At 63.8% G+C, this 21,672-nt stretch overlaps 2 protein-coding genes across 5 annotated transcripts; one reads left to right on the forward strand and one right to left on the reverse strand.

Annotated features, from left to right (window-relative positions):
- Positions 1–48: 48 nt before the first annotated feature.
- LOC134552609 (protein O-GlcNAcase-like) lies at positions 49–12,421 on the reverse strand. 4 transcript variants are annotated; one of them, XM_063401346.1, is made up of 18 exons: positions 12,308–12,412; positions 10,414–10,465; positions 9,397–9,494; positions 8,356–8,486; positions 7,679–7,850; positions 7,324–7,422; positions 6,785–7,069; positions 6,551–6,679; positions 5,350–6,122; positions 4,777–5,310; positions 4,506–4,680; positions 4,186–4,242; positions 3,456–3,541; positions 3,129–3,233; positions 1,819–1,910; positions 1,244–1,436; positions 993–1,164; positions 49–709 (listed from the first exon to the last, which is right to left on the reverse strand). In XM_063401346.1, the coding sequence occupies exons 1-18, from the start codon at positions 12,345–12,347 to the stop codon at positions 573–575; spliced, it is 3,330 nt and encodes a 1,109-aa protein (XP_063257416.1). In that variant the 5' UTR covers positions 12,348–12,412; the 3' UTR covers positions 49–572. The 4 variants fall into 4 exon arrangements, with proteins under 4 accessions (XP_063257416.1, XP_063257415.1, XP_063257417.1 ...); XM_063401345.1 differs by having other exon boundaries at positions 50–709; positions 4,777–6,122; XM_063401347.1 differs by having other exon boundaries at positions 51–709; positions 4,777–6,122; positions 8,360–8,486; positions 9,401–9,494; positions 10,414–12,421.
- Positions 12,422–14,777: 2,356 nt separating this feature from the next.
- On the forward strand, positions 14,778–21,644 carry DOK1 (docking protein 1). Its single transcript, XM_063401349.1, has 5 exons — positions 14,778–14,937; positions 15,065–15,358; positions 17,472–17,580; positions 18,480–18,652; positions 20,168–21,644. The coding sequence occupies exons 1-5, from the start codon at positions 14,875–14,877 to the stop codon at positions 21,260–21,262; spliced, it is 1,734 nt and encodes a 577-aa protein (XP_063257419.1). The 5' UTR covers positions 14,778–14,874; the 3' UTR covers positions 21,263–21,644.
- Positions 21,645–21,672: the final 28 nt, after the last annotated feature.

The raw sequence follows: 21,672 nt of genomic DNA on the forward strand, positions 1-21,672 counted from the left end.
CCCCAAGAAACGAGCCACGGTGAGAGCCCAGCAAATCCTTTATTGCCAAGGACAGCGCTCCCCTCAGGCCCCAGGCACAGAAAGAGGCTGCCTCACCCATCCCATACCAGATCAACCCATACAGACAAGCAGGTCCGCAGTGCCGAGAGCCAGCCCCAGCACCGGCTGCCCAGCCTCAGGGCACACAGGGGATGGAGAGAGCTGGACAGCCCAGCCTGCGTGACAGGGACACTCCTGTGGCACTAAGGCCCCATGCTGTGCTCCAGGACCACAAAAACCCAAACATGCTCATGGGCCTGAGGGTCTGCAGACAGCCTGGCTCCCCAGCAAAGGTGCGGGGTACCCAGGGGAACAAACAGGAACAGCTGGGGTGGCACAGAGGTGCCCAAATCCTGGGAGCAGCAGAAATAGCTCTCTGCTACCCAGGTACCTCACAGCCCTGCACACATCCCAGGGACATCCTGCTGGCCCCCATGTCCCCTCTCCAGTGTCCCTGGCCCGCTCGAGGTGCCCCTCTGCTCCTGTTTGCTCAGGCTGTGTGGGATGGGGGGCTCAGCCTGGCCTGGGGCACGTCAGAGGAGGCGTCCCAAGAGCTGAGCGCCGGGAGAGCTGCCCCAGGCCACCGGCAGGGCCACAAAGCCCAGCTTGCTGTAGAAGCTCAGCTGCTGCCTGTCGGCGTCGCTGACCTGGCAGAACACTCCCCGGGACCCTGCAAGGGAGGCGAGGGGTCAGGGCACTGGGAGCCCTGGGGTGCAGCCACAGGGACCCCCTCCATACAGGCATCGCTCTCTCCCCTGCCCCTTTGTCACAGAGTGCCCCTGTGATGCCCTGAGACACAAATCCCGTGTCCCCCGGTGCCAGGGGAGGGGACAGTGCCCGGGAGCACTGTCAGACTGCACCAGGGAGGGGAGAGCTCGCAGCCCCGGTGGATGAGGAGCAGTTGGGGTGGGGTTGTGCTGGATGAAGGGCCAGCACTCGCAGGTCATGCTCACCGTTGGCCCTGAGCGCGCTCAGCAGGCAGAGGGCCAGGCTGCGACTGGCCCCCACGTCCAGCACACGGGGGGCCGTGCCCAGCTGCACCAGGGAGGGGAAACGCCTGAGCACAGGCTGGGGCACTGCCAGCGGCTCTGCGTGGAAGAAGAGCACTGCTTCCTCCAGGGCATCCTGAGGGAGACAAGCACAAGTGAGGGAACCCCCTCCGGCTCTGCCATCCCCGCTCCCCTCTGCTCCAGGGGTCCCTCACCTGTCCCAGAGCTGGGCCCCCCGTGCCCAGGTCAGGGGGGTATTTGTGCCGTAGGGCTGGCAGCCAGCTGCTGTCCCGCTGCTGCAGGAAGCCCTCGGCGTGGAGCGCTCCGGCTGCGTAGCCACACGGGCCCGCCTCGTCCTCCAGCACGAAGGTGTACTCGGGGCTCAGGCTGAGGAAGCTGCCCAGGAGCCTGCCAGGCACAGCGGGGGCATGGCTGAGCTGAGCCTGGAGCCCCTCAGAGCAGCCTCCTCCTTCCTGCCCCAGCTGGGCAGCCCCCAGAACCCACTGAGCACCCCTTTGAGACCCCCAGCAGAAACCCTCAGCCAAGGAGAGCCACTGCAGCCTCCAGCATGCAGGCTGGACATCCACAATGGTGGCTGCCATGACCCTGCTGGACATCAACATGGGGATGTCCCTCCCTGTCCCTGCCAGTGAGGCCACTGCCAGCCATGGGGCAGCGCTGGTCCCCACAGGGGTGCCAAGATGCCATCGCCTTACTCCCCAGCCCTGCATCACTTGTCCAGGCTCAGCACAGCCTGGCCAGAGGGAGCCTCAGAGGGGCCACATCTCACCTGTCACCGAGGAGATCTGGGTGGGCCACGAGGATCTCTGCCACTTTGGGGTCACAGTCCAGGCTCTCCCGGCACATGCGGTAAAGCTCTCCCTGGAAGAGCCAGCTCCGTGTCAGCCCTGGCTGTGGTGCCTGGCTGTGCCACAATGCCAGCCAGCACCTTCTGCTGGCCTCGGGCTCATCGCCACGCACAGCCAGCCACAGTTCAAACCAGAAATTGCCATTCCGGTCAGGCATCCCGAGAGCAGCCGCTGCAGAGACGGCCCCAGGCCAGAGCAGCCAGAACGGCACCAAAAACAACACTGAAACTCAGGTCTGCAGAGAGCCTGAGCACAGCAGGACATCCCCAAATGCCCTGTCTTGGTCACAGTTGAGTTTGCTGCTGCAAACATGCTGATAAAAGCCTTGCTCCTGAAAGGGGAGGCTGCCCTGATCACCCAACCACAGGGGCAGGACCATGCCCTGCTGTGCCTGTTCCTGCCACGGCCTGATGGGCTCAGCCGGCTTTTCCTCTCAGAGTTTGGGCACTGATGTTGTTGTTGTTGTCAGGGTTCAGCCTGAGCAGATGAGCTGCACTCCTGTCTGTGGATTTGGGGTGTTAACCTTTCCTCGAGCTGGGGAGGAGCAGGGTGAGGGAGAGAGGTGCTGCAGGTACACAAGGAACCTGGGGCTCTGCTGGATTTGGCAGCACTTTAACATTTTGTCCTTCCATATCCAGATTTTCCCTTTCCCTCCCCATCCCATCGAGCTGCTGGGATGTGAGAGCAGGGGGCTGGCACCAAGCAGGTCACAGCTGACAGAAACTGCTGCTCTCCAGCAGGGAATCACCCCATGAACCGGATGAGTGTTTGAGGAAGGGATTTGGAGATGGATCCCCACAGGCTCTTGCAGGAGGTTGCCATCCAGACTCGTCCTGTTCTGGATTTTTCCTGACATCTGCTCACAGCCAGTGCTGGAGGTCAGCACTGGGGCTGCTCTGGAGATCATCCACAACCTGGCAAGCCTGCCCTGGTGCTGGTTTATCCATGGCTGAGGGGGCTGCCTCTCCTCAGCCCAGGCCCCTGTCACAGAGAGGTTTGCTGAGGCCACAGCACATTCTCCAGGCCAGGGTGTGACACAGCCCCAAGAGCTGCCCCAGGACAGCTGCTCTGAGCAGAGCTGGACACAGGGACCCCCTCTCCTCCTGTGCCACCCCACACTGGGAGCTCAGCCTGGGCTCAGCAGCAGATGACCCCGTAACCCATCATTTTACGGGCAGCACAAGCCATGCAAAGGCTCTGGCAGGACACCCCTCCCTGCCACGGCTCCCACCTTGTCCAGGGGCAGCAGCGGGCGCAGCACGTACAGCTGGCTGGACGGGAAGAGCGGCGGGGGGTGGTAGAAAAGGTCACAGCTGTTCCCCACGGGCAGCAGCGCCTGCAAGAGGTACAGCCCTTCAGCTCATCCTGGCTCCAAACCTTGTCCTGGAGGCAGCAGGAGAATGGCTCTGAGCCTCCTGCAGCCCCAGGAAGCGGAGCTGAGGTGCAGAGGCCCAGGGCAGCTCTGCCTTGCCAAGTTTGCAGGAGCTGAGCAGCAGGGTTGATTCTGGCTTGCCAAGGGCTCCTCCAGCCCCCACGGGAGGGCCACGCTCTCTCTCACCTGCAGCTCTCCAAAGAGGCCCCCGCGACGCGCCCAGGGCTCGGCGTCCCTCCCCAGCAGCATTGGGGCAGCGATGCTCTGGCACCCTGGAAGGACACAGACAAGGTGAACAAAAACCTGCCAGGCAGGGGGAGAGCAGCCTCTGCCATGCCGATCCCTGCTGTCACAGCTCTGAGTTCCCCAGCTGTGCAGCCCAGGATGGTGAGAATGTGCCCTGTTTCCCTAAGGAAGGGGCTCAAGGCACGGGGCTCCATCTCACACTGAACTTGGAGACCAGCTCAGGTCATCACTTGGTAACTTGTTCTTGGTTTGTTACAGGTCACAAGGCCCACAGAGCAGTCAAGGAGCCCTAAACCAGAGGAAAACTGTGCAAAGTGATGCACAGGCATTCAAAAACAGCCCCACCTCTCACCCACTGCTTCCAGAACCCTTTTTCCACACAGCCTAAGGCGTCTTTGGGATAAAAGGGCTGAGGAATCACATCCTAGAAATAGCCATTCCTTGTAGGCTGTGAGCTGTGGTGAAGATCTGCTCCAGTGACTGCCCTGTCCCCAGCAGCAGTGTCCCCAGTGTGTCATTCCCAGGGCCATTCCTGCTCCACTGGGCAGGCAGAGTGTGGGGAAGGGCAGCCTGCTGGTGAGTGCTGGCTGCTGCTGTGGGGCTGGGGGTGATGGGGGGCAGCACCCAGAGCCCCCCCGGAGGGGTGAGCCATGGCAGCGCCTGTACTTACAACCAAAGCAGTTCCCCCAGGTGCCCTTGGGGTCAGGCTCGCAGAGGAGGTGCCCATCTGCAAAGGAGACGAGGTGGTGAGCACAGCACACGGGGCTGCAGCAGAAAAGCTGTCAAGGGGAGGAGAGCTCCCAGGAGGGACCCTGGCACTGCCAGCTGCACACTGGAACCCCAGATCTTGGGGTTCACCTCCTCCGTGGGGAGGCAGCGGTGCCCAGAGAGCATCGGGTGTGCTGCGGGGTGCTGGCGCTGCGCACGGCGGGGTTTGGGTGGCAGTGGTGGGGGCTGGCAGGGCTGGCAGGGCTGGCCTTGGGCACGTACCCAGCCAGAGGACGAAGGCACTGGCGGCCAGCAGCAGGTTGCGGATGTCCCAGAGGTAGGGGTGCAGGTCGTAGAGCAGCGCGCGGCCGGCGGTGCTGACCAGGCGGCTGTGCAGGCGGCACGTCCGCGCGCAGAGCAGCTGGAAGGACTGAGCCCGGCCTCGCCACCACGCGCCCTGGGGACACACGGCGTGTCACACACACCCGGGGGACACCGAGCCGCGGCAGCCACCCCCCTGACCCCCCTGCAGCAGCACCAGGAGCAGCCTTACCCCGCAGGCGTCAGGCGCTGCGGCCGGGACCCCCACGCTGAGGCTGTTTGCCCGCAGCCACCGAAAGTGCTCCAGGAGCTCCTGTGCCAGAGCCCCGTGGTGGTAGGGCAGGTAGAAGAGCTCCACCAGCATCCGCACCTCCTCCAGGGTCAGGGGTGCTGTGGGGCTGGGCACGGCCTCCTCTGGGCTCAGTGGTGCCGTGGGGTTGGATCTGGGCTCCTTTGGGGTCATCAGTGCCATAGGGCCGGACTCAGCCTCCTCTGGGGTCACCGGTGCTATGAGGCTGGTCCTGGCCTCCTCTGAGGTCACCTGTGATGTGGGACTGGTCCTGGCCTCCTCTGGGGTCACCTGTGATGTGGGGCTGGTCCTGGCCTCCTCTGGGGTCACTTGTGATGTGGGGCTGGTTCTGGCCTCCTCTGAGGTCACCTGTGATGTGGGGCTGGTCCTGGCCTCCTCTGGGGTCACTTCTGATATGGGGCTGGTCCTGGCCTCCTTGGGGGACATGGGGCCAGACCCAGCCTCCTCTGGGGTCACCTGTGATGTGGGCCTGGTCCTGGCCTCCTCTGGAGTCACCTGTGATGTGGGGCTGGTCCTGGCCTCCTTAGGGGACATGGGGCCAGACTGAGCCTCCTCTGGGGTCACTGTTGCCATGGGGCTGGTCCTGGGCTCCTCTGGGGTCACCTGTGCTGTGGGGCTGGTCCTGGCTTCCTTGGGCATCAGTGGTGCCATGGGGCCAGACCCAGCCTCCTCTGGGGTCACTGGTGCCATGGGACCAGGGCTAGCACCAACCTCATCAGTCAGTGGGGCGGGGGTGCCAGGGCTGACACCAGCCCCAGGTCTTGGGGGTGTCTGGGGCACATCAGACCCGATGGCCTCAGGCTGGGCGCTGCTGGGAGACTGGACAGGGCTGCCACCCCCTGTCCTGGCACCACTGGTAGGCAAGGAAATGTTCTCATTGGTGTGGGCCCCATGGCTGGAGCTCGTGGTGGGGCTTGGACTGGGGAGGGTCTTGGTGGCCACTGGGATTCCTCCAGCCACACTGGGCAGAGCAGAGGAGGGCTCGCAGCTCTCCCTGCTCCCTGTGGCGAGCTGGTCCCCAGCCCCTGTAGGGCTCTGCTGGTGGCCTGTGGGTGTCCTGTTCCCGCTGTCCCCAGGCTCCGAGGTCACCTCCCTGCAGCCCTGCTCCGGTGCCGCTCCGCAGGGCTCGGGGCTGTGCTGATCTGCCCCACTGGGAGCAGAGCTGTGGGGCTGGGGGTCGGCAGTGACCTCCTGTCCTCCCGCCGTGCCAGGCTGCAGCCTCGGTGCTCCCTTGAGGCTGACACTGGGGTGTCCTGGGGTCCTTCCTCCTGGCAGAAAGGAACGAGAGAAGCTCCTTTGGCACCTGCATGGAAACTGCTGCCCATGGGGCAGGACAGTGCCGGGGACCTCCATCCCTGAGCTGCCAGGACCCTGGGCTCGAGTTCAGGCCCCCAGGGCTGGTGAGGCTGTGGCTTTGCAGAGGCAAACACTGCAAAACACCAAGCTCACCCCTGGCTGACCCCTTCTTGCAGAGCTGGCCCAGGCTCCGCTTCTGCCAGCCAAGGAAACCCTCTCCAGGATGTGTCCAGGGCAGGAGCACCCACGGGGCAGCTCGGCAGGATGGGCACCCACCTCTGGTCATGGCATGCACAGAGACCTTGCGGATGGGCAGGGCTGGGGCTCCCTCACCCCCCACCCACAGAGCTCCTGGCAGAGCTGATCCAGCACTCCAGGGATGTGCAGATCCATTGCCCACCTGGCTCCAAGGCCTGCTGGTTTATCTCGGCCACCCAGTCCTGCAGCGCCAGCTCCAAGGCTTCCTGGGGGCTGTAGCTTCCATCCTGAGCTCCTGGGCTGTCCCCCAGGGCTGCCACCGCCTCCTCTCCTGAGGAACCACAGCTCGTCAGCCTGGCAGCCCTGGTCCTGCGCAGGAAAGCTGCAGGGCTGGCGAGGAGGGGCACAGAGCTGCCCGGGCACGGGGGCCAGGTACCTGCAGGGTCAGGGGGGGCACAGCTCCCCAGCTCGCTCCGAAACCAGGCGCCCAGCGTGTGCACGGGGATGAAGTTGGCCTGCAGCTCACAGTTGGGGTTGAGGAGCAGCCCGTGGAGCCTGGACATGAGGCCGGGAGCACGGCCCATGTAGGGGCCCAGGAAGACGCGCCTGCAGTCGTAGTCGTTGGCGTAGAGGTTGTCCCAGATGACGGGGCGGCGCCTCAGGACGGCCTCCACCTCCTCCAGCAGCGCGGCTGAGAGCTCCTGAGACACCACCTTGGGGCCTGGGGCGCCAGGGCAGGGACACACGCGGGGCACGGGGCCCAGGACAGACACACAGCAGGGACAGGCACAGGAGATGAGGTTCCACTCACCACAGCCACGCTCCCCGCTCAGGAGAGCACAGCCCCAGCTCCAACTCCTGCCTGCCTGGGGCTGCACACCCCAGCGGGGTCACTTGCTGGTGGCTCTCCCAGGACAGCCCGTGGCCACAGACACTGCACGTGGCCACACAGCCAGCGCTGGCCCTGGCACTCACCTGTCCAGATGACGCCGATCCCTGGGAGCAGCTCCTGGCCGATGGTCTGCAGGTAGCAGGACTGGCTGGGGCTGGGGGAGCAGAGCGAGCTGCAATACTCTGGGGAGAGAGCACAGAGAGTTCTCTGAGGGCTGGGGACCAGGAGAGGAGGGGCTGAGGGGATCATGGACGGGGGCCCTGCTGCAGTCTAGTCCTGAGATGTCCCCTGGGAGTGTCAGGAGTCCAGGGAGAGCTGTGGGGGCTGCCAGGGCACTCAGCTCTCAGCAGGGACTGGGGCTGTGTGCGGCCAAAGGGCAGCCCAGCCTGAGGGGGCTCCCCGGGTCAGGCAGCTGGGCTGCAGGGCTGCAGGCAGTACCTGTAGGACAGAAGAGGAAGACGGAGGGTTGGCCCAGCTCCTGGTACACCTCGTTGGCCACAGAGGCCTGAGCCTGTGCCAGGGAGGGGAAGACATCTCTGTCAGCCTGGCACATGCAGGGGTCGATGTCGTCGAAGAGCAGCGCGAAGGAGCGGCAGCCCATGGCAGCCACCTGCGGGCACAGAGAGGGGCTGCTGGGACCCCCGGGCAGCAGAGAGCCCCACGGGGCAGCAGAGAGCCCCACGGGGCAGCAGAGGGCCCCACGGGGCAGCAGAGAGCCCCACGGGGCAGCAGAGGGCACCTGGGCACGGCGTGGGGCAGTTCCTGCCCGGGCTGTGCCCAGGGAATAGCAGCTGCCCACGGAGCCACCCCACCATGCCAGGGCTCTTTGCTCTCCCTGGGGACCTGGAGCTCTGCTCCAGCCTGTGCCAGCCCCCAGCGCTGCCCAGCAAGTTCTGGGGCTTGGCTGGTGCTTGTGCTGCCCCCAGTCCATGGATGGGGATCCACGGAGTCCCCAACGCTCTGTCACCAGCACAGGGACAGCACATTGGGCACCCCAGAGCTGCCAGGGCAGCAGCAGGAGGGTTCAGAGCCCCGCACCAGCCCATGGGATGGGCACAGGGACCACACGCGGCCCTTGCCTGGGAGCAGTGGGATGAAGGAATGGCCCACGGTACCTGCCTGAGTTTTTGCTGCAGCAGGAGCCGGTCCCCGGCGCTGGAGAACACCATGTCCTGGCCAGCAGAAATGGCGAAAATGAACTCCACCCCCTGCTGGTGGGCAGCTTCCAGGAGAGACCGCATGCGGGCTGGGGACAGAGCACGGCGGGGCTGTGAGAGCTGGGAGGCACGGGGGGGACAAGGGAGGGGACAGGGAGGGACAAGGGAGGGGGACAAGGGATGGAGGGGGATGAGAAATCGAATGGGACAAGGGATGGAGCAGGACCAAAGGATGGTGGAGGACAAGGGATGGAGGGACAAAGGATGGAGCAGGACCAAGGGATGGAGAGGGACAAAGGAGGGAGTGGGACCAAAGGATGGAGGAGGACAAGGGATGGAATGGGACAAGGGATGGAGAGGGAAAAGGGAGGGACAAGGGATGAAGGGAGACAAAGGATGGAGCAGGACCAAGAGATGGAGGGAGACAAGGGATGGAGCAGGACCAAGGGATGGAATGGGACAAGGGATGGAGGGGACCAAGGGAGGAACAAGGGATGGAGAGGAAAAAAGGGATGGAGGGAGAAAAAGGACCGAGCAGGACAAGGGATGAAGGGGGACAGGGGACGGAGTGGGACTGGGGATGGAAGGAAACCAAGGATGGGACAGCACAAGGTGTGAAGGGGGACAGAGGATGGAACAGGACAAGGGGTGGAGGGACAGTGAACCCCAGGATTCTGAAAGGAAGGAGCTGAGGTCATTGGGCTCCATGACAACCATTTCCTCTCCCTCAAGACACAGAAGACTCTTGACAAGGGTCTGTGGGCCTGGGTATACCCAAGCACATTGCCTGAGACCCCCATGGGAAGCTGGGTGGTCCCAGGTTAGGCAATTCCACATGATGGGCACGCTCTGGGAGTCTCCTTGCCCTTGGCCAGGTCTGGGGGCCTCTGTGCAATGAGCAGGGTCCTGGCAGGACGGAACCAGCCGGGACACAGCCCGTGCTTTCCCCTGGGGACCCGGGATGCCTGCAGCCCCCCGAGGGGCCCAGAGAGGCGCTACCTGCCTCATGCTCTGTGTAGGGCTCTCTCCAGAGCAGCCGGTGTTTCAGCTCGTCCTTGGGCGCGTACATGTAGCAGTTCAGCCCGCGGCGCCGCAGCCTGTGCAGGGAGAGCAAGGAGTCACCCACGGGCTCCCTGCACGGCCACACTGAGACAGAAACCTCAGCCAGAGCTCCCCGGGCTGAGCTCCAAGGTTTGTGTCAGAGACCGGCAGGATGTGTCCCCTGGGAGGGCAGACACCTCCCTCTTTTGGAACTTCTGTATGGAACCCACCTGATATATTAATTTGGGTTTATTTCTGCTCCTCAGCAGATAATGTTTTATATTTTCCCACGGTGAACAGAGTAGAAAACACTTCAGGTATCTCTTGATAAAAGTCCCTTATTTTGTTTCTTTCCAGACAGGAAAAATACCAGTGGACATGTCACCCTTATGTGCCACCACGTGAACACATCCCAGTCCAGCCCCCAGACAAAGCCCCCATTAGACCTTCTCCTTCCTGAGGAGCTTTAAAACATCACAGCTTTTTCTCCTTCTGTTTTCTGTACCTGTGTCCCTGGTCCTTCATTACACTTGTCAGTGCCCACAGTGACACATCCTTTTTGTCACAGGGACGCAGGGTGACACACAGACACGCATGGGGACTCACAGGGACACAGCAGGGCCACCCTCACCAGGCGGGCTCAGCTCACAGCAGCCAGGTGAGCTCGGGATGGAGCGATGCCCTCGGTTCCCGCGGGGCTCCAGCGAGCCCGGCCTGGCTGGGACTGCCCGCCTGGAGCGCTGCTGGCAGCGGGGACGCTGCACCGGCATGTGCGGAGCCCCAGCACCACCTGCCGGCAAGGGGCGGCCCCGCGTCCGTCTGTCTGTCCGTCTGTCCGTCCTGCAGCATCCACAGCCCGGCCCGGCGCGGATCCTTCCCGGGGCCGCGGGAGCGCTGGGACAGGGGGACACTGCCGGAGCATGAGGCCCCTCGGCCGCCACCGCCCCTTCAGAGAGGAAAATTCAGGGTACTTGCCATTGGAAGAGAAGTTTCCTCTGATCCATTGACCATGGTCTCCCATAGAAACCTGTAAAAGGGAGGAAATGAAAGGCAAAATGCAGTTGTTTGTGAGCGCCTTAAAAAAGTCTCTGGGCTATCCCTGGACACAGAGATGCTCTGCCAGACCCGCAGAACCCATTCTGCTGTTGGGACCACTTCCAGGGAAAGGCCCTTCCTGATTCTCTATTTAGGAAGATCTGGGAGGTGCAGAGCTGTCTGCAAAGCCAGGGGGAGAGGATATCCAGAGGAACACAAACCCCTTCCCCTGGGGACGGACTGATGCAGATTTGACAGCTCCTCAAAGCTGAGGTTAAGGCGAACCTGTCACTGCCCCAGCACAGACCTGAGGTTTAGCAAGAGAAGAACCTTCAGCCACCCAAATTCTCTGCAGGATCTGGCAGCTGCAAAGGGAAGTCCCACAGAAAACCCATTACGCCTTGGACAGCGATGGCAATTGGCCATTAAGGCATCTCCCTGCCTTCTCTCTGCATCACGGGCAACTTTTGAGCCAGCCACTGCTCCTTCCAGCAGTCAGGGCCAAGGGGAGCGGAGCAGACACTTGGGAAGTGACGGCATTCCCAAAACTGGGTGGTGCACCAGGGGCAGACTGCACTGACTCTGTTAAGCTGGGAGAAAGGAAATGGAACTCACCACATATATTAATATATCCGTGTGTGGCACGAGGCCAGTGCCACTCAGGGAAGCACCTGCATTTCCCAAAGCACCTGAGTGCCCCAGAGCTCATCTGGGGCTCATCATTCCCTTGGCTCCCTCTGGCAGGAGTCCACCCTGCAGCCCCCAGCACCAGTGCTGGGCAATGCTGAGGGAGATGCTCCACAGCAACTCCCACTCTCCATCTGTCTTCTCTCTGCAGACAGATTTTCTACCTGCCTGAACACCTACATGGTTATTCCAAATACTTTGGAGTAATAAACAATCACCTTGCCATCCATCCCCTACTGTGCACGGGGCCAAATTTGCAGCCACTCGAGAATCCCAGCAAAGATTTTGACAAAAAAAAAAATGGCAAATAATATACCACAGAAATTATTTCTGTGGTAAATAATTTGCTCTTTTGAGATCCCAGCGAGGTCCCCAGAGTCCCTGTATGGCACCTGAAAGTGACACTTTCACAGCACGTGTTGCTGTGACCTGCCGTGGGCTGGCAAGGAGGCCCCTCAGCCCTGCACACGCCCTGCCAGCAGAGCTCTCCTGGAATGGATTTGCCGGCATCATCCCTGTCCTGTTTCCCAGGTCAGCTCTGATATACCAGTGATTCCTGTCTGACTCATGCCAGCCTCTCCACCCCTGCATTTCCTGTTTATTTTACATTTATTTGAGTGGCGTTCCTGCTTCCTCTCAGGTGAGGCAGAGGGCAGTGCCCCTCGCGGGGGCACTGTGCTGCCAGGAGAGGGGCAGATGATTTTTCCTGGTGGGTGCCAGGCCTGGCTCAGCTCCAGGGGGAGTTGGGGATGTGGGGAAGGGGAAGCACAGGGCTCTCCCTGGCCAGCTCTGGGCACGGGTCCTGCACTGCTGCCCATGGGGCAGGGGGGACACACCGGGAAGCTGCCCCTGAGTCCAGGGCAGCCAAGAACCCCGTGTAGAGCTCTGGAGGCTGAGCAGACGGTCCCTGTGCCCCTCTGGGGGCTGCTGGGGTGGCTGCAGGGCCCAGTGGGGTTCCTGGGAGAGCTGGGAGCACCCCAGAGCACAGGTGCTGGTCCAGCCCCCTGGCAGGGATGGGGAGCTGTGCAAGGACCCACTCCCGCCTCCCCCACAGCCTGGGGCCCTTCCCCACCCCCGGTTCACTTGGGGTGGGTCGGAACAAGCCCCGCAATGCCCGGGCGGGTCGGGGCCCCGGAGAGGGACCTACCTTCCACCACGCCGCAGAGGAAGCGCGGCCGCTCCGCCATCCCCGCGCAGGAGCGGCCCTGCCGGCGCGGGGGATGCGCGGGGGACGGAGGAGGGACGGAGGAGGGATGGAGGAGGGATGGAGGAGGGATGGAGGAGGGATGGAGGAGTGCGCGGGGGGATGGAGGAGTGCGCGGGGGGATGGAGGGGGAGCGGGGGTTGAAGGAGTACGAGGAAGGACCAGAGGCGGCAGAGGTGGAGGGTGCGCGGAGCGATGCGCGGGAGGGGATGGAAGGGGCGCAGGGGAATGGAAGGATGCTCAGAGGGGTGGGATGTTTGCCGGGGGATGGAGCGCCCGCGGCAGGGGATGGAAGGATGCGCGGAGGGGTGGGATGTTTGCTGGGGATGGAAGGGGCGCAGGGGATGGAAGGATGCGCGGAGGGCTTCGCGCAGGGGCGGCTCCACCGCCCGCCCCCTCCCGCGGGGACGCGCTCGCCGCAGCGCAGGGGGCGGCCCCGCGGGTGGGGCCGGGGCGCGGGGCGGAGCGGGGGGGGGATCCCCAAAATCCGTGCCGAGCCCCTGGGAGGCGATGCTTGAGGCGCAGTCTCGGAGCCCACGGAGCGGAGCCCCCGGCGCTGCAGCCGCCGCCGCCCCCGGGCACCGGGGCCCCGCCTGGTGCCCACGCCAGCCCCGGTCCCCCACGTCCCCAGCTGCGGGGGTTCTCCCGGAGCAGCCCGAGGACACTTCCCTTTCCTGCCTTTGAAGCTTCCCGGGACCCCACAGCCCCGGAGTTGCTCCCGAGGGGTCGAGTGTCATTGTCTCCTTGTGTTCACCCCTGAGCTGGCACCTGCCCTGGCCACACCCTCATGCCAGGCCGAGGGTGCGATGCCTCTCCAGGTCCCTGTGCCTTGAGGTGACTCAGCTGCCCGCCTGTGCCAGGCTCTTTGCCTTGTGCCACCCTGCTCTCAGCTGCTGACACTCGTCTGGCTTGTGGTTGTCCCCGTCCCACGGGCTGTGGTTTGCAGACGTGCTGCCACGTCACGAGCTCGCTGTCCTGCAGCTGCACATCACAGAGCCCTGCCCACACATGGGCCGGGTGTTCGACACCACCACATCGTTTTGTTCTTTCTCAGACCACCGTGCCTCTCTGTTGATGTCATTGTTTTGCCGGGGTTTGCAGTTTGGTCGTTCGCCTGTCCTGTACGCTCTGTTATTGGCATTGCTGTGGTTACATCCCGTTGCTGTTTCTGGCACCTTGTTCTTATCTCAGCCTGCGTGATCTTTACTTTTTGTGCCTCCAGTTCTCCTCTCCGTCCTGCCTCGGGGGAGGGTAGGGCTGTGAGCAATTGGTCTGGGATGTTTCGATGTGAACACTCAGCTGGGGAATGTCATTCCTAAACAGGACACCAGCACAGTTTTGTTACCACGCAGCTGTGAGGGGTGAAGCCAGGACAGTGCAGAGAGGATCATCCCTGCATCCATCCGGGCCCTGCAAAATTCCCCCAGCAGCTCTCCCCACCTGCAGCCATTTCATCAAAACCACAGGTGGAGAAATGGGCATCAGGGCCTGGGAAACCAGGATCTGTGGCTTCTCCCTCTTCCCTTTGCAGGTTTGTGTTGTGTCAGGAAACCGAGTCATGGTGCCTGGGCCGTCAAAGCAGCAGGAAGCCCCGGAGTGTCTGACCAGCAGTGGCCTGGCAGGGTCACAGTGCCACCCGAGTGCCACCAGGCTGGGTCATCCACACTTGTCCTTGTTCTCTGCCTTGCAGCCAGCACCTGTCCCAGCTGCAGCTGGGAATGCTGCACTCATGCCTGGCCCTGCAGGAGGGCAGACTGGAGTGGCCAGCCACGGCAGGGACAGTACTGGATTGGCCTGGAGTGGCCTCGGTGCCCAGGGAGAGATTTTCTTGGACTATGAGCTTGAGCTAAGCAGCCTCTGGTTCTCCGCTTCGCTTTTCCTCCCGTCCAAGACATCTCTCCTTTCCCTGTCCTGTGAAACCTCCCCCGGCCCCCGTCCGCTCCCCGTATCGCCCTCGCTTATCAACTCCGCCCACCCGCGCGCGTTCTCCCGTCCGCGGGGAGCGCGCACACAGCCGTGTCACGCGCCCGCGCGTTCACGCTCACGCACGTGCACGCGTTCACACTCACGCACACGTGCACGCGCACAGACGCGAGCACGCTCCGCCCCGTCCCATCCCCGTCCCCGCCCGGTCCCCGTCCCATCCCCGTCCCGGTCCTTGCCCGGTCCTTTCCCGGTCCCCGTCCCATCCCCGTCCCGCTCCTTGCCCGGTCCTTTGCCGGTCCCCATCCCATCCCCGTCCCGCTCTTTGCCCGGTCCTTTCCCGGTCCCCGTGCCATCCCCGTCCCGCTCCTTGCCCGGTTCCCGTCCCAACCCCTGTCCTGTTCCCCGCCCCATCCCCGTCCCCGCCCGGTTCCCACCCCATCTCCGCCCAGTCCCCGCCCGGTTCCCACCCCATCCCCGCCCCATCCCCGCCTCGTCCCCGCCCCATCCCCGTCCCGGTCCGCCCCGTCCTCGTCCCGTCCCCGTCCCGGTTCCCGCCCTAGCGGCGCGGGCGGAAGCGTGCGGGGATGGAGCCGCCGGCCATGGAGGGGCCGCTGCTGGTGCAGCACAGCCACAAGTTCGGCGCCAAGGTAGGTCCGAGGATCCCTTCCTCCCTGTCCCTCCTCCTCCCCTCTTGCCTCCTCCCTGCCCTGGGGCCGGCTCCGCTCGGGGGCCGCTCCCGGCGCTCCGGGCGCGGTGTGACCCCGCTGCCCGCAGCGCTGGAAGCGCGGCTGGTCCGCGCTCTACCCCGCCAGCCCGCACGGCGTGGCCCGGCTCGAGGTGTTCGACTGCAAGGAGCCGTCGGCGGCCGGCCGGGCGGGCACCCGGCGCCTCGCCCGCACCGTGGTGCGCCTCAGCGACTGCACCAGCGTGGCCCCGGTGGGCGAGGGCGGCCCCCGCGCCGGCACCGCCACCTTCCGCCTGGAGACCCGCGACCGCAGCTTCCTCTTCGCGGCCGAGAAGCAGCAGAGCGAGGAGTGGGTGGCGAAGCTGTGCCAGATCGCCTTCCCGGTGAGCCCCGGGCCGGGCGGAGGGGCAGGACGGGGCACGGACATCGGGGGGTGTGTGTGGGGTGAGCCCTGAGGCAGCGCCGGTGGTCCCCGGTTTAAAGCCCGGCCCTGGCACCCCGGTCGGTGCCTTCTCGATGGCTCCCGCTGTGGTTTGCGGGACTCCTCAGCGTGCAGTCAATAATTCCTGGTTGCGGCTCCCAATTTCGCGTCGGGCTCTTCTCGCTCGGTGCGGAGCCGCTGCAGGGAGCTGGCGGGAGGCCGGGGGATGGCCGAGGAGCGTTTCCTCTGCTGCCTTTCCTGCCACAGCAGCGGAAGCAAAGCCTCGAGAGCGTTGTGGTGCCCGACTCGGGACCCTTCTGCTCCCAGCACCTGGAGCCCCCTTTCCCATCCTCGGGGCTCACTCCTGGCTGCTGCTGGGGCCACCCCATCTGGGACAGCTGTCCTGCCCCCGTCCTCTGCAGCCCCTGGAGCTGGTGGTGCCCAGCCAAGGCTGTTTGGGGTGACAGTGTTGTTTTCCGTGTCCCCAGGGACAGCAGCCCACGCCTGCCCGGCTCCACAGAGCTGCCTCTCCCTCCTGGGAGGTGTTTGCAGAGCCCTGGGTTGGGCTCCGGGTGATTCCAGGCGTGGGGTGCTGGGCAGGGCTGCCTGGCAGGAGGGCTGGGTGCGCTGCTGGCGGTCCCAGGATCTCCTCCCGATGGGTGTTAGCTGAGTGTGATTTACCTTTGTCCCTCGTGTGTCTCCCTGCACTCTCCTGCCAGGCCAAGCGTGTCTGTGCAGCAATGCCAGGGCTGACAGGGCTGGGAGACACTGGTGGAAATCTCCCTGTGTCCTCTGGTGCAGTCAGAATTGCAGCCTCTGCCCTGAAAGCGGCTTGTGGGGCTGAGCTGGGGACACACCTGCTTGGAGCCTGTGCATGTGCCATCCCTCACACGGGAGCCATCATTCGTGTGCCTGAGGTCCAGAAGCAAGCTGCACAGTTTTTAGGAGGTTGTGAGCAAAAGGCTGCAGGGATGGCATGTTTTTTTAAAAAGGCCTGACCTGGAGCAGGAGGCACAAGAGCTGCACATGGCCTCTGTGCATGGAGCTGGAGATCCTTAGCTGGGATTGCTGATCATCTGCATGGAGAATGTGATTTTGTGTCATGTTCCTGCCCAGAGGGTGTGCAGCAGCTTGGGAACTGGGGCCAGAGATCATTTGGAGTTCAGAAGGGATTTTTTTATTCCCTTTTGAAGATAAGGAAAAGTGCAGCCAAATGGAGCCTTAGAGGCTCTGGCAGATTTGGTGGCCCTTGGCTTTCCAATCCCAGGCTGGAGCCCTGCTGGGTTGGATGCCTTAGCTGAGGAGGAGCTGCTGCTATCAGCTCTCAGGACATGAGGTTTTAAGACCCAAACACAAGGGCTGGATGGCCCTTTTTGGGGCCTTGTTTGGGCTTCTTGTTGAGAAGCTTGTGTGTGTGGGTTTTAAATTGAAACTGTGGCACTTGCCTTCTGCAAGATGTGCCCTCTGCTGAAACCCCAAGGAGCAACCCCAGCTCCTGGCTGCACACTGAGCCTCCCGTGTGCCAGCTGCTCAGGGCTGGGTGAGCCTGCAGTTTGTGGGGGGCTTTTCTGCAGGAGGATCTCAGAAGGCACCAGAGGTTTGTGTCCTGCCCCCTCTGGGGGCCCTGCTGCTGGGACACGCTTGCTGACAGTGTGTGTGTGTTGCATTTTCAGTTCTGCATGTGCTAAAATAGAAGCTCTCACTTCCCCTCTGCAGGCTCGCCCCGCTCCGGGGCAGGGCAGGACACAGACCCCTGTCTGGCCATCAGGGTTGTGCTGGTGTGGCCAGGAGGGTGTTTGGGTTGTGCCGTGCTTTGGGGGCACCTCTGTGGGTTGTGCTGCCCTGCACCCTGCCAGCAGAGCCCAGCTGGGGACGGGGTGCTGCCAGGAGCTCAGGGAGTCCCCCCTGTTCATCCCTGTCCGTGTGGGCTCAGGGGGGTCTGGCACTGGCTCTGGGGTGGGAGGGTGCAGGACAGCCAGGCTGTGTGGGGCCGGGGAGGGCAGCAGGGCCCAGGCCATGCAAGGGGGGCTGCTGAGGGAAGAGGGCTCTGTGTCTGATCTGCTCTCCTTTGCCAGGGAAATGGCTCCAGCGATGCCGTGGTGTCACAGTACGGCCGGCAGGGCAGCGAGGAGACTCTGGCCCTGGAGATGGCCGTGAACTCCATCTACTACTCCAGAGATGAAGGTGGGACCTGCTGCTGCCCTGACTTGGGGCCACCTTCCATGGAGCCTTGTCCTGCTGCTCTGTCATTGGGACCACGCTGGGCATTGCCTGTCTGCCTCTGCCCTGAGCAGCCACATCCCCTCAGTGGGGCTCTGTGTGTCCCAGCCCTGTCCCCGCAGTGGGGCTCTGTGTGTCCCAGCCCTGTCCCCGCAGTGGGGCTCTGTGTGTCCCTGCCCTGTCCCCACAGTGGGGCTGTGGTGTCCCAGCCCTGTCCCCACAGTGGGGCCGTGGTGTCCCTGCCCTGTCCCCACAGTGGGGCCGTGGTGTCCCTGCCCTGTCCCCGCAGTGGGGCCGTGGTGTCCTAGCCCTGTCCCCGCGGTGGGGCTCTGTGTGCCCCTGCCCTGTCCCCACAGTGGGGCTCTGTGTGCCCCTGCCCTGTCCCCACAGTGGGGCCGTGGTGCCTCTGCCCTGAGCAGCCCTGTCCCCGCAGTGGGGCCGTGGTGTCCCTGCCCTGTCCCCGCAGTGGGGCCATGGTGTCCCTTTCCTGAGCAGCCCTGTCCCCGCAGTGGGGCCGTGGTGTCCCTGCCCTGTCCCTGCAGTGGGGCCGTGGTGTCCCTGCCCTGTCCCCGCAGTGGGGCCGTGGTGTCCCTGCCCTGTCCCCGCAGTGGGGCCGTGGTGTCCTAGCCCTGTCCCCGCAGTGGGGCCGTGGTGTCCTAGCCCTGTCCCCGCAGTGGGGCTCTGTGTGTCCCTGCCCTGTCCCCGCAGTGGGGCTCTGTGTGTGTCCCTGCCCTGTCCCCGCAGTGGGGCCGTGGTGTCCCTGCCCTGTCCCCGCAGTGGGGCCATGGTGTCCCTTTCCTGAGCAGCCCTGTCCCTGCAGTGGGGCCGTGGTGTCCCTTTCCTGAGCAGCCCTGTCCCTGCAGTGAACACCTTCTGGGTGACGGTGCAGCGGACGGAGGCTGCGGAGCGCTGCGAGCTGCGTGGCACCTACGTGCTGAAGGCTGAGCGGGACAGCCTCGTGCTGAAGGACCCACGGACGGACAGGATCCTCTACGTGTGGCCCTACCGGCTGCTGCGGAGATACGGCCATGACAAGGTGGGCAAGGGGGGGGCCTGTGTGCTGCAGGTGTTCCCCTGGAGCTGTTCCCCTGTGGAGGGCTGAGCTGATGCCCTGCAGCCAGCTCTGCCCAATGCCAGGATTGCTGCTGTCCACAGGACATCTGTCACCTCGACTGTCCTCAGTCCCTGTCTTTGTCACCATGCTGGAGTGTGGGCTGGCAGGACGCTCCTCCCCTCTGTGGTTGTCCCACTTTCACTGAGGCCATTGCCTCTGCTGCCCTCCTTCTCCATCCCAGCAGTTCCCAGCTTGTGCCATGAGCAGGGACATCCCTCAGTGCTGCACACAAGCTCTCCCCAGGCTCCAGGAACGTCAGCTCTGGCAGTCCTGTCTCTGCCCTGGGTTCAGTCCCTCCTTCCTAGGGCTGGTGCCAGAGCAGAGGGGCTTTGAGTTGCTCTGGATTTGTTTGCTCTGGGCGTGAACTGCCCCTGTTCTCACTGACCTTTGAAGGTCTGCCCCTCTCCAGAGTCCTCCTGCAGAGCCCCCAGTCTGCTGTGCTGCTTCCCTGAGTGCAAGAGGCCTGGGCCACGCTGCACAGGGAGGAACTGGTGGCCCTGGGGCTGTTTGTAGCAGTGACCATGTTGGCCACGCTCTGTTTATGATGCTTTCTGTGGCCCGTTCCCAAACCAGAGGTGGGAACCGAGCTGCCCTCTTGGGGATGTCCAGCTCATCTGCACAGTCTGGAGAGTTGCAGGGTGTGGGGAGCTGCACCCACAGTGACCTGAGCAGAGAGGGGCTCACTGTGCTTCTGTTTGGCAGCACTGGCCCACGAAAAGACGTTCGTCCCCAGAGACTCTTGTGGCAACTGCAGGGGCTGCTGCTTGTGAGGGAGGCAGAAAATCCCCGTGGTTAAGGGAATGAGGCTCAGGAAGGGTGTGGGTGTCAGCTGGTGGGAACCTGCTCACCAGAGTGTGTTCAGGCCAGAGGAAGCACAGCCCTGGTGCAAGACTTCTCTTTAGAGGACCTTTTACCGTGAACAATTAATGCTGGTAGATCAGTGCTTTGCTTTTGGTAACTGAGCTGCTGCTGCTGAGCTTTCTCCTGTGGAAAGCCGTGTTCTTCCTCTTGTATCTCTTGCTTCCAGATCTCTCCCTTCTTACCTAAGATTCCATACTAGCTTCCGTGCTGAACTGTCACTCAGCTTCTCACCCTGCTCCTCACCCAGTGTTATTTCCTTGGCTGTCTGGTTGAAACTGCTGGAATTGCTCACGTGAGGCAGCAGGGCCCCAGCAGGAGCTGCAGCTCTCTGGGTCACTTGCAGTGATGTCCCCTCGGGCATGTTCCAGTTCTACAGCTCGTAGTGCGGCCTTTCCCTGCCCAGCTGTGGGCACGGGGTGGCCCTTGCTGTGGGAGTGGAAGGAGCAGGATTTCAGGGCAGGATGTGCAGGATCAGGGCTGCAGGCATGTGTCCTTTGGTGGGGAGCACAGCCTGCACAACCCTGTGCTGGGTCAGCGGGTGCTGAGCAGGATGTGACCCTTCTGCTTGCCCTTCAGGTGATGTTCTCCTTCGAGGCTGGCAGGCGCTGCGACTCGGGACCTGGAAACTTCACCTTTGAGACCAAGCAGGGCAACGAGATCTTCCGCCTGGTGGAGGCCTCCATCCAGGAGCAGAAGGCGCAGGTGGAGGAGAACCGGCAGAGCTGCGACTCGCTGGAAGCCGACAGCCCCGGCGTGCTGCAGATCCGCCAGGCCCTGGCTGACAGCCTGAACCTGGAGCTGCCCGCCGAGGGGGACGACGCCCCGGCACCCAAAGCGGGGCTGGCACCCAGGGCCAGTGCGGCAGCGGAGGAGAGAGACGCCACATCCCTGCTGAAGAGCCGGACTCTGCCAGAGCCGCCCGTGCCCCTGGGCAAGCCCGCGGTGTCCAGCACACCCCCGCGCTCCCCTCTGCCCAAGGTGCTCCGTGCCGTGCCGCCGGCCGAGGACCCGTCCAGCGTGTACTCGGAGCCCCTGGACGCGGTGAAGGGCCCGCAGCCGTGGCTGGACCCGCTGTACTCGGACCCCGTGGACAGCAAGGCCCTGAGCACAGCCAAGGCACCCAGCGGCGCCGTGGAGGAGCCGAAGCCGCGGCTGCCGGTGCCGCCGTACCCGGTGCCGTACGAGGGGCAGGCTCACGGGCAGGGCCCCCCCGGGCACAAGGAGCACATCTACGACGAGCCCGAGGGCCGCGCCGCCCGCCCGCCGCGCTCCCTCGCCTGCATCTACGACGAGGCGCGGCCCACGAGCGAGGCCTGGCGCACGCAGGGCCACGACGGCAGGGGCGGCTACGAGTACCCCTACAACGCCAGCACTGACGATTACTCGGTGCCCGCCTTCCCCGCCAAGGCCAAGAGCCCCAAGCCGGTGCCAGCGCCCAAGCCCCAGGCTGCCTTTGTCCCCAAAGGGGCGGAAAGGGCGGAGGACGCTGGCAGGCGATGGGGCGGCGCTGCCCCTGAGAAGGTGCTCAAACCCAGCCTCAATAGCAGCAACAACAACAACGTGGAGGTGCTGTACAGCCGCGTGGTGAAGCCCCAGCAGCTGCAGAAGAAGGAGCAGAGTGTGGATGAGTACAGCTTGTCGCCTCTCTATGAGGACTTGGGGGAGATATGAGCTGCTCAGTGTGTGTGTCCCAGCAGGGACTGGGCTCCTCCTCCCCGGGGTGACTTGGGGCTGTTTGGGCTCAGGCAGAGCCCCTTTTTCTCACCAGTGCTGAAGGTTTCCCTGGGGGGAAACAGCAGGAGCAAGAGAGCTGTGGCTGGTGCAAGCCCCGGTGTGTTCCTCCAGCTCTGGAGCTGGCTCCACTGTGCCTTCTGACCTGCAGGAGGGCTGGTGTTTTCCTGTACCTGCTGCTCTGGCTCTGCTCTGGCTTCCTGTCTGACCAGGCTGCAGGGCTCTGGTGCCTATAGTGAATGGAAAGCTGCTTGCCGTCATTCTCCAGAAGTATTTTTATACAAAGTTATTTTAATATTAAAGTCTGTTTGTCTCAGAATGACACGTTTGCCTGTGGCGTGGATGGGGAG

Source organism: Prinia subflava, chromosome 7 (assembly GCF_021018805.1).
Source record: "Prinia subflava isolate CZ2003 ecotype Zambia chromosome 7, Cam_Psub_1.2, whole genome shotgun sequence".
Taxonomy (NCBI): domain Eukaryota; kingdom Metazoa; phylum Chordata; class Aves; order Passeriformes; family Cisticolidae; genus Prinia; species Prinia subflava.

Excerpts from the sequence above, each read along its gene's own strand:
- DOK1 (XM_063401349.1), top strand. The coding sequence starts at position 14,875 with ATGGAGCCGCCGGCCATGGAGGGGCCGCTGCTGGTGCAGCACAGCCAC. Across the intron at positions 15,359-17,471 it reads TGTGCCAGATCGCCTTCCCG|GGAAATGGCTCCAGCGATGC; the intron begins GTGAGCCCCGGG and ends CTCCTTTGCCAG. Across the intron at positions 18,653-20,167 it reads GGAGATACGGCCATGACAAG|GTGATGTTCTCCTTCGAGGC; the intron begins GTGGGCAAGGGG and ends CTTGCCCTTCAG.
- LOC134552609 (XM_063401345.1), bottom strand. The coding sequence starts at position 12,347 with ATGGCGGAGCGGCCGCGCTTCCTCTGCGGCGTGGTGGAAG. Across the intron at positions 3,234-3,455 it reads GCCTCTTTGGAGAGCTGCAG|GCGCTGCTGCCCGTGGGGAA; the intron begins GTGAGAGAGAGC and ends TACCTCTTGCAG. Across the intron at positions 1,911-3,128 it reads CGCTGCTGCCCCTGGACAAG|GGAGAGCTTTACCGCATGTG; the intron begins GTGGGAGCCGTG and ends TGGCTCTTCCAG.